The sequence below is a fragment of the Dendrobates tinctorius genome, unplaced genomic scaffold, assembly GCF_039654945.1.
Source record: "Dendrobates tinctorius isolate UK_male_01 unplaced genomic scaffold, ASM3965494v1 ptg000001l, whole genome shotgun sequence".
In the NCBI taxonomy this organism is placed as follows: domain Eukaryota; kingdom Metazoa; phylum Chordata; class Amphibia; order Anura; family Dendrobatidae; genus Dendrobates; species Dendrobates tinctorius.
The window spans coordinates 580784-594905 of NW_027361669.1; the positions used below are offsets into that span (position 1 = coordinate 580784).

General features: G+C 43.1%; 1 protein-coding gene across 5 annotated transcripts in view; it reads right to left on the reverse strand.

Annotated features, from left to right (window-relative positions):
* Positions 1–14122, reverse strand: part of ARHGAP26 (Rho GTPase activating protein 26) — a 605933-nt gene that overhangs the window by 329739 nt on the left and 262072 nt on the right. For all 5 annotated transcript variants that reach the window (XM_073573730.1, XM_073572997.1, XM_073572737.1 and 2 more), the window contains exons 13-14: positions 10609–10674; positions 7091–7165 (exon numbers count right to left, since the gene is read on the reverse strand). In XM_073573730.1, the coding sequence (XP_073429831.1) occupies positions 7091–7165; positions 10609–10674 (141 nt within the window). The remainder of the gene's footprint in view (positions 1–7090; positions 7166–10608; positions 10675–14122) is intronic.

Here is a 14122-nt window from a genome sequence, read left to right on the forward strand (position 1 = left end):
ATGCTTCCAGCACCTTGTTGAATCTCTGCCACGAAGAATTGAGGCAGTTCTGAAGGCAAAAGGGGGTCCAACCCCTTACTAGCATGGTGTACCTAATAAAGTGGCCAGTGAGTATATATATATATATATATATATATATATATATATATATATATATATATATATATATATATATACACACACACACACACACACACATACATACACAGGCCCGGATTGGTAATATAACCAACCGGGCATTTTCCCGCTGGGCCGCTGTCATGTGGGCCGCAGCGCCAGCTCATCTGGCCGCTTGCCAGCTGGCTGTTGTTCCTGCCACCGGCCCTCTGCGGGCACGGTGGTTATAGCTTCCAACCCTCCCGCACTGCAGGGAGATAAGCCGCCACGCCTCCCCACGCACCCCATCCTCGCCCTAGCTTGAGACCTCCCCCCCAGCCACTCACAGCATCGCTTGCCTGCTCTCTTCTCTGTACACAGGACCTGTGATGAGGTCACAGGAGGGGAGGAGTCAGGGGGTCACATGATCAGGAGCCTTTGTCCAGACCCCTTATCATGTGACCCCTGACTCCGCCCCTCCTGTGACCTCATCACAGGTCCTGTGCACTCAGCCTTGCCTCTTGGTGTCTGCCGGACTCTGCTGTGCTGGTTGTCATGGTGCTGGATGAGGTAAGTATGTGTGGGGTCTGGAGGGGTTTACAGGGTAGATGTAGCAGAGCTGTGTGTGTATGAGGTGTACGGAGCGGAGCCGTGTGTGTATGAGGTGTACGGAGCGGAGCCGTGTGTGTATGAGGTGTACGGAGCGGAGCCGTGTGTGTACGAGGTGTACGGCGCAGAGCCGTGTGTACGAGGTGTACGGAGCGGAGCTGGATGTTTACGAGGTGTATGGAGAGGAGCCGTGTATGCGGTGTACAGATAGGAGCCGCGTGTGTACGAGGTGTACGGAGAGGAGCTGCGTGTGAACAAGGTGTACGGAGAGGAGCCACGCGTGTACGGGGTGTACGGAGAGGAGCCATGTGTGTACAAGGTGTACGGAGGAGCCGCGTGTGTACGAGGTGTACGGAGAGGAGCCTTGTGTGCACGAGGTCTACGGAGCGGAGCCGTGTGTGTACGGAGAGGAGCCGTGTGTGTACGGAGAGGAGCCGTGTGTGTACGGAGAGGAGCCGTGTGTGTACGGAGAGGAGCCGTGTGTGTACGGAGAGGAGCCGTGTGTGTACGGAGAGGAGCCGTGTGTGTACGGGGTGTACGGAGCGGAGCCCTGTGTGTGTGTGTACAAGGTGTACGGACCGGAGCCATGTGTGTACTTGGTGTACGGAGCGGAGCCATATGTGTACGGGATGTACGGAGCGGAGCCAAGTGTGTACGAAGCATACAAAGCGGGCTTTTCCCACGGACACAGGAGTACACGGCGGAGCCCCGAGGAGCATTTTAAAACTCACACATGACGTTCCACCGGAAGTGATATGCTGGAAGCTGACCGGAAATGAGATAATTTCATGAGGAGATTGTGACGGAACTAGGAATGCTTCAGTTCCGTCACCATGTCCTCCTCCGACAGCGCGGACAGTAGGATTGCCTTGGAATCGGGGATGACGGCCATGTGAGCGGATCATGATATGTCCTGCATTGGGAGGCTCAGGTGGGCACTACAATGGGTGCCAGGCTGCTATAGTATCTTTATAGAATCTTTCTTTCTTTCTTTCTCATTCTCTGTTCTGTCTTTACCTCATTTTCTCTCTCTAATCTTTCTTTTTTCTCTCTCTCTCTGTTCTTTCTTTCCCCTCTTTCTTTTTCTTTCCTCTCTTTCTTTCTCTGTTCTTTCTTTCTTTTCTTTACTTCTTCCTCTCTCTGTTCTCTCTCTCTCTGTTCTTTCTTTACCCTCTTTCTCTCTCTCTGTTCTTTCTTTCTCTCTCCTTTCTTTGTTTTCTTTTCTCTCTCTCTGTTTTCTCTCTTCCTTAGTGCCAGTCAGTGTGCCCATAATGCCAGCCACTGTGCCCTCAGTACCAGTCAATGTGATCAGCAGTGCTAAATGGGTGCGGTTGGGCATGGACATGGGTGTGACTAGTTGCGAAATGGATGTGGCCGGGGCGTGGCCTAAAATCCCTCTTTTCCTTCTTCAAAAGTTGGGAGGTATGAAGGGGGAGGGCTATGACCAGGGGGTCTGGTTGCCCAATGGATAGCAGTTCTGCCAGGAATTCTGTCACCATGCCTACAAAAGAGGACAGAGCTTTGGGAGTACTGCAACTAAAAGCAATAAATAGGACTGAGCTGAAATCCTGGGCACATCTCTGACTACATGTTATATAGTCGTGTTAATCTCCTCTCACTTCTTGTACCCTACAAGTGTACAAAGATATTATATAGTCACCATGTGACTAGTGGGCCTGTATAACTTCAAACGCCAGGGCTGAATTTTAGTCCCAGTCCGGCCCTGATACTCCAGTCTCCGGAGCACTGACTCCCCACAGAGCAGACATGATGAAGAGACGTCAACGCATCTGCTGGCTCAGGCGCACACGCTGGTGTAAGGAGAAGCAGCGTCACCGTCCTCCACCAATGTATTCATTCATTGTCTGTGGATAGTGGTAACAGTGAGCGGCAGAAGAGTGGCAGGCAAGAGCACGGGGCAGCCCTGGAACATGGTATCAGCCTTTCTGCTGTCTTGGTATCAGTCTCTCTGCTGTCTTGGTCTGCGGGCCAGACTGGAACAGCCAAAGAGCCAGATTGCCTAGCTCTGCGCTACAATGAATGCTGTAAAACTGTGCAACAATAATATATCAGGTTAGGAAAACATGGAAAGAAGTGATAATTTTTTTTTATTCATAAGTAGAGGCTTATATCTACATTTAAAATCGACTCTTTGTGCAACATGAAGCCAGCCAGTCTCATCACCTATGTAACAAGGTAGTGACCTGTGTTGCCACGGTGACCACAGCGGCAGAAGCAATCAGTCTGTTGACAGACTAACATAAGAAGCCAAACAGAAAATGAGAAATGCACCTAGGCAAGGTTGTAGGAGAAAGCCAGGGCTTGTAATAACTTCAGGTTATCATAATCATATTATGAAAAATGTACTGAACCACTATACAAGTTTTATGTGAATGTAGTCTTCATATACTTTTATCACAATCACATCAGGATGGAGAAAGGCCTTCGTGTCTTATCCTAAAGTGTGTGTGAGCAAGTGTGTGTGTGAGAGAGTGCGGGAGAGGGCGAATTCGGGAGAGGGCGAGCGTGTGTGTGAGCGAGCGAGTGCGTTTGTGAGCGTGCGAGTGCGTTTGTGAGCGTGTGTGAGCGCGAGTGCGTGTGTGAGCGCGAGTGCGCGTGTGAGCGCGAGTGCGCGTGTGAGCGCGCAAGCAAGTGTGTGTGTGCACGTGTGTGAGCGAGTGTGCGTGTGTGTCTGTATGTGAGAATGTGAGTGTATGTCAGTGTGTGTATGCGGGTGTGCGCAAGTGTGTGTGTGTGAGAGAGTGTATGCGTGTGGGGGGAGGGTTATGTGGAAAATAGTACTAATATTTTGCCTCCCAAATGCTGCAAATTTGCTCTCATTCTGAAAGGCAAGCTCCTGATGGAGCAATCCCTTTTCATTCACACAACTTCAGAGCTGGAGGGGCATGTACTAGTGCTTGGAGAATGGCAGCCCGGGCATGTGCAGATAGGTTCCACAGATGTTCATGAGACTACACACCATGCAATTAGAGAAAATGTTGTCACTCATGGACGAGTCTCGTCACATGCTCCTCCAGTTCATGTGGCAGGTTGGATGAGAGTTCCTGACGCCCACGCTTAAATGTGGTTGGCCACTTCTTGTGGACTCTATAGTGAGTGCACAGCTTTAATATTCAGCTGATCGCAACTAAAAAGGATCAAAACTTTTCAATATAAACATTTATAGCAACTAAGCTGCAGGTAATTTTATCCGTGGCCCCAAACCCTTACATTAGAAACATGTATAGTGTTTGTATTTCATACACTGAAATTAAAAACACAGCCCTAGTAAGCTCTCACGCTCTATCACTATCTGCAGGCAGTCTGCATTTTACTCAGGTATATTATTTATTTATACAGCGCCATTAATTCCATGGTGCTGTACATGAGAAGGGGGGGTTACATACAAAGTTATAGATATCGTTAACAGTAAACGAATTTACAATGACGGACTGGTGCAGAGGAGAGAGGACCCTGTCCTTGCGGACTTACATTCTACGGGGTGTGTGTTAGTAGCATGATTATGTTTAGTAGCAAAAAAGGGATATGCTGTGATTTGCCATCCATGAAGACTTATTATTTAGAATGCTCACTGATGACACCATTAATTCCACAGCACTTTACTGACATCTTCATCGCTGTCCCCATTGGGGGCGAATCTAAATTTCCTATAAGTATGTCTTTGGTAATCCATCCACAGCCCAGCCCCTACCAGAAGCTAGAAGAAACAGCCTGTACATTTCCTATAATAAAACAAATCTACCAATTATTGCCATGAGGAGTAAGAAATACTGACCATTGTTCTATTAGTAGACATTGTTTTCCATCAGGGCAAAGACTATTTTAGCCTTGGATACCAGGTCCATGCCCTTGCTCCTACTCATCATTGCTAGTGAATTTGACCACTTATGATTAAATTTAAAGCTAAAACGCCTGCAATAGTGTGATATGGTATAAATGGCCATGAAATGGTTTACAGAATAGGATATGCCTGTAAGGTTCAACTCTTCTTGATCCCGATATAGCTGTTTATAAAGATTACGAGCTACAAAGATCTGCTCCTAAGCCTAAAGGCTTTCTGGAGGAAAGAGGACCTCGGATTGTAATCCAATTACTGAAGGTAATCGCTTTCGATAAGAGCTATGAACAGCCTTATTGTCCAAATGATCTTCATCAGATAATCCTGTCCTAGTATTACAGACACATTGCCATTTGTTATAGGGGAAGATTATCAACTACAAGTGAGCAGGAAAAGAGTCCTAAAAATATAGGCAGGTTTACAAACACTTTACTGCCAGGTTTTAAATCAAGCTCAGCATAAAATCTGTTTATTCAAAACTTTCCTGAACTAACGAAAGTTAAACTACGCAGCAATATAACGTCTGAGGCGAGAGTCCTCCTTCAGCACCAGGGTAAGCAGAATGTTATGATCCAGGTAAGAAAAAACAGCAGCACTCAAACACTAAAGACCAAATAAAGTGCTACCCTTTTATTGAAGCATGAAATGCTGAAAAAGGCAGATGAAAAACTCAAACAGCCAATGTAGTTTTGCGTGAAAACACTATTACTCAAGGCTTCATGAGGCCTTGAGAAAGCGCGTATTCACGCGAAACAGCATTAGCCGACTGTGTTTTCATCTGCCCATTTTAACCATTTCATGTTTCAGCACTTTATTTGGTATTGAGTGCTGCTGGTTTTTTCCCCTGGGTTATAACATAGTTCTCACTATGAGCTGAGCACCACTACCAGTGTTTCCTTTTCTACCAGCCTTGGGAAGCGTTTACCTCTCTGTCTTATGAATGAGCTGTTATCTGGAGCTGGCAACGCTGGTGAGCATAAAGCCCCTGTTACACACTGCGATATCGCTAGCAATATCGCTGTAAAGTCACCGATTTTGTGACGTAGCAGCGATATTGCTAGCGATATCGCTACATGTGATATTTACCTCCGACCGGCTCCCCCGCTGATTATCGCTGGTTGCGCGAGAAGGTCCTGGATCATTTCTCGTCGGGCGCTTCCTGCTGGGCTTCCTGTGGCGCCGACGAGCGACGCGTGGACGCGGGCGGACGTCAGGATCGCCGCGTCTGACAGGTAAGTAGCGACCCCCGACCGCTGCTATGTCGCTGGTGAGATCTGCCTGTGTGGCAGCTCACTAGTGACCACTTAGCAATGCACCAGCGATCCATATCGTTGTCGGGATCGCTGGTGCATCGCTAAGTGTAACGGTACCCTTACTGTCTTTTTCACTAAGCAGAACGTTCCCTTTGACATATTCCTTAGGCATACACTGACCATCACCACCCATTCCAAGAAACTTCAACCACGTGGTATATGCTTTTTACTCTAATTTCTGAGGCCTCCTTCATATGTCCACAGATATCGTTGTTGTCAGTGTTTTTCTGTCAGTAGTGTCTTTCTGGTACGGACAAAGCAAAAAATAAATTGCAAAGCTTCTCCTATACTTTGCGATGTTAAACAGGTACAGCACAAGGATAGGACACACTAATGCCATCCTTCTGCTGTCCGTGCTTTTCAAGGACACAAATTTGTACTGGCTCATCAGCACGGGCTGCTGGCAAAAAAAAAAAAAAAAAAGACGTCTCCGTGGGGTTTGCACAGGCACACAGTATGAAAACACAGACTTGTGAGCAGCCCATAAGCTATAATGGGTATGTGTGATATCTGTGTTTCCGGGTCATCACGTACTGGAAACACGGACGTATGAAGGAGGTCTTATACCGTGGAAAAAAAAAGCAAGCCAATGAGTACTGACCCAACGTATGGTAAGATGCCATTTTTGGATTATGCTGGGTGCATAGGGGCCTTTGGATTGGTTTGGCATAAATGGAAGTCAATAAGAGCCATGAAGACTATTTACTAAATGGAGAAATACTAGCTGTACAAAATCATTTTTCACAAATGTTGTTTCAACTTCTTTTCCGGTTCACAGGCCATTGTATGAAAATGAAAATAAAGAAATGTCGGTAACAATTTTTGGATGCTGGAATTGACTCTTATGTAAAATGAAAATACACGTAGGTTTGACCATCAAAGAAATGACCTTTCTTTACAGTCATGTCTAATCTTCAGACAATGGTTACCAATGATTGTGCAGTTTTCTCACTTACAAACATTTGAGTCCATATCCTTGGAGCATATTAAAGTAATGATTTTTAAAAGTTATCCACAGATGTACAGTTGGCTGGCTGCCACAGAAGATGCTGAGTGCAGGGGAAAGGAAAGAAGATCTGCAGACTACATAGTTACATCAGTTAGGAAAACAAGTATAGAAACTGGGCATGAATTTGAGATAATTGCTGCAGAATAATACTAGCTCTATTAAGAAAACTGCTTACTACCCATATCCTTATTTCACAGCACTTACCCATTAAAATACCCAACAGTTTTTGAACTCTTGAGTTCACGCCAACAATTCGGTAAAGCCCCTGTTCATTAATTCCTGTGGAAAAAAGCAGGATTTTAATATTTGAACTTCTAAACAATGAATTTCTTGATAAGAAGCCTTATTACTAAAACGGAAGCGAATACAAAAGTTTTCAGGACCTTATATAGTAGATGAAGCCAACAAAACCTTAAAAAAGCAAATCAAGAAGATTTGTTCTACAAAACAATCTTTAGCTGAGGATATTATGCAATTTGTTGATTAACTTGTATTAACCTATCTGCACATTACTTCAGATTTAAAAAAAAAAAAAAAAAAAAAAAAAAATTTGCATAAAAAATTAAACCGGTAAACTCAGAGAATTGTGTTGCCCGGTCACTGTACACATTTGAGCAGTAAATAGAAGGCTACATATGTTGCACTCCTCTGTATCATCTATAATGTAAGGAGACAGTTGAGCATGGTTACAGTTTCCAGATCTCCCATGAAATATAAAGACTGTCAATGCCCATGCAGCCAGCTTTATCTTTTACTCCTCGTTGCTCCAGTGTGTGCAGTGGAGGACCAGGCATTTTCACCCTAAAGACTGTTGGTGTTCCCTGGGGTTGGAGTCAAGCCAATGATACATTCTTGACATAACTGCTGATATTTACAATTAATGGGGTTATATTAATTGGACACTTACAATTTGCCATTGCTTTACATAAAAGAAACATGACTCAATTCCGTCCTTGTTTCATTGCAAGTTTTCTCATATGTCTGCAGAGCCTGTGTGTCATGTGCAAACAATGTGTGGGAGGATTCCTCAACTCTTAGTACTGAACTGTTCTAAAATGTGATATGAATCTGTATTGCAAACTATTTTACAGTCGGTTGTTTATAATTGTGATGTAGTGTTACAGTGGATATAAAAAGTCTACATGTGGATATAATTCATGTTCATAATTTCCACTACATTGACTAAATCCTTCGATAAAATTACCAAAAAATAGCCCCAAATTATAATACTGCCTTCACAACATCTCACTGTGGGTATGGTGTTTTTTGTTTTTTTTTGGGGATGCGCAATGTTGTCTTTATGCCAAATATAAACTTTTGGAATTATGGTCAAAAAGTTAAACTTTGGTCTCATCAGACCATAACATGTTTTCCCACATACTTTTGGCAGACAATGTAGACTTTGGCAAAACATAGCCAGGCTTTGGTGTTATTCTTAGTAAAAGGCTTTTGTCTTCCAACCATATTCCATAGGCCAGACATTTAAAGAATACACAACCGGTACTTGCCAGAAATTATTGCAGCTCCTTTAATGTTGCTGTAAGCCCTTTGACAGCCTCCCAGACCAATTTGGTCATTTCTTTAATTTTTGAGGGATGTCCAGTTCTAGGTAAAGTCAATGTTGTGCCAAATTTAAGCCACTTCTTGATGACCGTTTTCATAATGTTCCATGGTATACCTAATGTCTTGTAAAAAAAAAAATTTGTACCCTTCTCTTGACTGATAAATTTCAACAAGATCCCTTTGCTGTTTTGTAAGCGGTTTAAAGACCATTGCAATTTTCAGCAAAAGGCGTAAAAGAAATGTCAGGAAAATCCTACTAGAACAGCAAGACTTTATATGGGGTTATTGAGAATCACTGTAAATGATGGCAGCTGTGTACTGACTACTAGGTTACATGAGTTTAAAATGTGATTGACTAATTCTGAACATAACCACATCCCCAATTATAGGAAGGTGTCCACACTTATGGAACAAACATTATTTTACTTTTTATTATTTTTTATTTCCCACAGCAAAATGGATTTCTACTTGTTTCTTAATATACTTGTACAGATTACGGGTGACATTAAGCGTGGAAAAAGTTCTTAATTGATTATTCTTGGTATGATTTTTTTTTTGATGTGTGCAAATCAGTGACATCCCAACTTCAGGAATAGTGACCATATTAAAATGGACTTCTGACACAACTTCATCAATGAGCACTCTCAGTAGTTGCTTTTACGCAAGTGAATCCATCTAAAAAAGTGAACGTTAATCTTCAGAACAATGGCAACCATCCATCTCTGAAATCAGAAAATGTTCTGAAAAGGTCAAGTTGTTTTTAGCAGACCTAACTGGTTCCTCGTATCCTAATTGTGACTGTCAACTGCAGCAGACAAAAAAAACTTAACTGCCACTATTTTATTGTACATCATTGCTAAATGGACAAATCATCTAAATTTCCCATAAACTACAATTTGCAGGCAAGGAGTTGGTCCAAACAGAGATAAACAGGAACTCAGAACGCAGTATAGCTGCAAAGTAGACAAATATTTACCATTTAGATAAGCAATATATATTCTAAACTCATCTGCTTTGAATGATGGTGCATGTCTGATTATCAACCTCCCAACTCTTCACACGGATTCTAAATGCTTGCAGTGACCGATACCCTCAAATCATTTTTGAGTATTAGGGTTCTAAAAAATTTTCCTAAATTTTTCACTTTTTTTTGCTTTGGTTCCTCTGCGGAACCATGGCAGCGTAGCTCAGAAAACGTCTTATGCTGGATAAATAAGTAGTAACTATATTGTTGGCTGCCAAAGGTGAAGTCCAATTTCGTTAGAAACCCTGCTGCCAGCAGTACCAACAACAAATGAAATCGCCATCTGCTATGAAGCTCAGCATTAGGCCACGTTCACATGTTCAGTATTTGGTCAGTATATTCTATCAGTAGCGGTAAGCCAAAATAAGGAGTGGAACAATCAGAGGAAAGGTATAATAGAAATACACCACCTTCTCCATTTTTCACCTGCTCCTGATTTTGGCTTACAAATACCAAAGTGAAAAACTTACCAAATACTTAACGTGTGATCGTGGCCTTAGGCAAAAGTCAGCCGAATCCACGGATATCAGCCAACAGTTTAATTTGTATGGGGGCCTCTGGACTCTCCCCCCGGCTGCAAGTGGAGTTTGGCGCTTTTTTGGAGAACACAGGTGTGCTTGGCCGAACTGAGTATTCCGTGTTCGGGAACTCTGACGAGATAACTTTGGGCAAACAACCAACAGCTATCTAATATGTATGGGTTGAGGGGCTGAAGTCACTACCTCTGATAGTAACTTATCTTCAGTAACAAAAGAATCAAGCAGGTATTGTACATTCAAAATGACTTATCCCTTTCATCCTTCAGAAGATGCGAGAAGAGAATCAGCAGGTACCCTTATACAGTAATATAGGTGGTCGGATGGCACTCCGGGTGGGTGTTCCGTTATCTGACAAAAGTCCAGCCCTAAAGGCTCCCAAAAATAGCACAGTTTTTTTTCTACCTATATGTAACTATAACCAGAAAAACACCTTTAAATTCACAAACCATTTCAGATTTCATACAGTATTCTCCCACTGATGACTAATCCCAATTTGTTTCCTGACAGGTAAGATAAAAACAATGACACAGACATCTGTGTAGCCTTGATTATTACGTTGACCTAAGCTTAATGCCATCTGTGGCACATGTTCTCACCTCTTGTTTCCACAGCTTGGATACACTTCCGGATGATGCTGAAGCCAATACTGTCCAGCTGGGCAGCTAGTAGAAAAGACAGAGTTTAGAATAAACCTGATACCATTATTCAGAAGCCTTTTATAGGTCATTTTTTTCATAGGACTCAGTTGAATAATACAAAAATAAAGTCACCATAAAACATTTTTTCCCTTTTCCAAATTACAATGATTTTCTAAACGTTCAGATTGTTCCTGACTGTACCACTTTCCTGATTTACATATCATTATAATTAGTTTGGGTGTGATCTGATCATGTTACCAAAAGTAGATGCAACCCATGCATAAACACTACTATGGGTTTTTAGGAAATGTCACCCAACCCTCTACTGCATTTTAGAGTGGATACCTTTACCATTCCTAATGGAAAATTCATGATATTTTTGCATCTCTAAGTAGAAGTTGGACCTAATCTAAAATCATAGCTGTATTGTGTATATTGAGCACAAAATTCTTCTACTTGCCAGTACTGAAATGAAAAGTTTGGGGATAGTATTAGCAGCAACAACACTTGGCCAAATCTATTCATCCCAGTGGAATAGCAATAGGATCTTATTACTTTCACAAACTGGCCTCTATTATACTGAAGTTCTGCAAAGTGAAAGGCTCGCCTGGGAATTTATTAGAGTGAGATAAAATATTTATTTTGTACAAAGTTATGATACCCTGAAGGAATTCCGCTCACATCCTGAAAGAGATCTGAAACCGTCAAAGTAATGAAATATAAGACTCAATTAAGCAGCTCAGTAACTGGGATTTCTGTCTCTCTTATTCCGTTTTCATTTTTACAAATGAACATTACACAGAATAAATAACGTTAGAATTGTTTGCATATATTGAATAGAAGTGAGCAACTTAGATGGAAAAAAAAAACAGCAAGTCCACTACTACATTTTTGGAGCTTTGTTATTACACCATACCTGTGGGTCAGTACAGCCACAGCAATGGCAAATGTATACAGTTTTGTAACACTGGCAACAAAAAAAAAAAAAAAAAAATTGTTTCGTCAAACCTTGCCACAGAAGCACCACCTTTCCTTGGTGAAAGCAACTGAAGGAGCAAAAGTCAACAGCATGGAGGAGCTGATCAAACACCTGCTCCAAGTCCAACAGCAGCAGCATCAACAGCAGCATCAACAGCAGCAACAAGAAACAAACTATTGGTGGAGCAGCAGCAGCGACAGAAAAAAAAGGAGGTGCTTACGTAGTAGATGGAACTCCTCACAGAGGCAGTTTGTGGGAGGTCGGCAGACCCTCCCTCAAGTCTAGGTGATGACTCATATGTCCGAAAAGCGGTAAAACAAGCCATGCAAAAGATGACCCAAGAAGATAATGTGGCTGCATTTTTGACTGTATTTGAACTGGTAGCAGCGCAGGAAAAGCTGCCATGCAAAAGGTGGCAGCCCCCTATCTAAGTGGCGAGCCCCAAAAGGCATATTAAGACCTAACTTTCCAGGATGTGAAAAGAGTAGGCCAAGTTAAGAACTGAGATCTTGGCGTGATTAGTAGTGACTGACAGTCAGTGTGCAACAATTGCACTACTAGGCCTATTGCACTGACAACCTCCCCAGTCCAAAATATTTGATCGCCCAAATGTGATCCAAAAGTGATTACAACCTGAATCTTCCTCCCCAGCATAGATGGTGGAGAAAGTAATTATGGACAGGTTCATAAACTCCCTTCCTAGGCCAATGTAGTCCTGAGATGCCCAGGGAGATCTCCGGGTAGTTTGGTAATCTTATTAAGGGCCACAATTACTCAACAGCTGATTCCTGGGAAGATGGTGAGCGTCCGTTATATCCATGGGGATGCTAAGGACTATATTGTGGACAGAGTGGTCATAGATGCAATCTGTGGCAACGAGTTCAATAAGGTGGGCATAGTCAAGGACCTATTTCACCCTATTATAATAGGGCTGTACTTTACATTGCTTTGTGACATGTGGGGGAAAGGGAGGATGCCTAATTGCCCGAACAACAGCCAGTTCGCTCCTAAAGAAACCTCACAGGCTGCAGCTGACTGGTTTCCATTGTATGAGCTTGTTGGTGATGGATGAAGCAGCATTCCAACATTCCTGAGCTGGAGGTGTCCGGGGGAAACTTTGGGACCACCCAACTCAGGGACTTCACCCTAAAAGTGATGTTTGATAATGTGACTGTACTTAATGGTGTTGCTCAAGAGCTGGGGGCTGACACCTGATACCCTTACTTTGCTGTAAATGGGGAGTTAATATACCGGTTCACCGGGCTGACAGGGGAGGTAATCGAGAAGTTACTAGTGCCAGGGTAATACAGACGTAAGGTGTTAGACATGGCCCATACACGTGTTAGGTGGTCATCTGGGGATAGAAAAAACTCAGGGATGGATCCTCCAGAGGTTCTATTGGCCCAGTTGTCACTGAGAAATCAAAAATTATTGTAGGTCATGTCCTACCTGCCAGGTGACCTCTCCAGTGGCTCACTTCCGTAGCCCCTTAGTGCTTAGTGCAATGGCCTATCATTTAGGTGACATTTGATTGTACATTATAGCCATGGACCTAGTGAGACCCCTGGTCAAGTCCGGTAGAGGGCAGCATATCCTGGTGGTAATGGACTACGCTACATGGTACCCAGAGGCCGTACCACTACAAAATTCCACCGCCAAGTGAATATCTCGGTAGTTGGTCCATATTTTTTCTAGAATGGGGTTGCCTAGGGAGATTCTAACAGACCAAGGGAGCCAATTTATGTCAAAGGTGACGAGGGAGTTGTGCAAAACCCTGCAAATTCCAACTCCGGGGCTCAGTCTACCATCAACAGATGGACGGCTTGCTGGAAAAGTTTAATAAGGCTTTGTGCACACGGTGCGGATTCTGCTGCGGATCCGCAGCAGATTTGGCCCTGCGGATCCGCAGCAGAACTGCAGGTGATGTACAGTACCATTCTAGCCTATGGAAAATTGAAACCGCTGTGCAGACAGTGCGGATTTTTCTGCGCGGTTTTGCCTGCGGTTTCAAATCCGCAGAAAGAATTAATATGTTGTTCTTTTCTACGGATTCCGCTGCGGTTTGCCATCTCCTCCATTGTGGAGGTGATAAACCACAGGGCAAAACCGCAGGGTAATCCGCAAGTAAACCGCAGGTCTTTTGACCTGCGGATTTACCTGCAGATTGTGCAAAATCCACGGGTGAATCCGCACTGTGCGCACATAGCCTAAAACCTTTGAAGGTCATGTTGAAGGTGGTCCCGAACATCCAGGGGTTCGCCCATCACTATAAATAATGCTATATTTTATTAATATAAACCATTAAATTACAAAAAGGGTTAATTTTCTATTTACATAAACTAGAAACTTTTCTTTTTTATTGTGCAACTTGTGATTTTTTAAATTCATAACTTTTCTTTTTACTACGAACTTGAACATGCAATAGATTGATTAATGGTACAAAACACTACTATACTTCTGCATCGTAGACCAAAAACTAATAAAGTGAAAAAT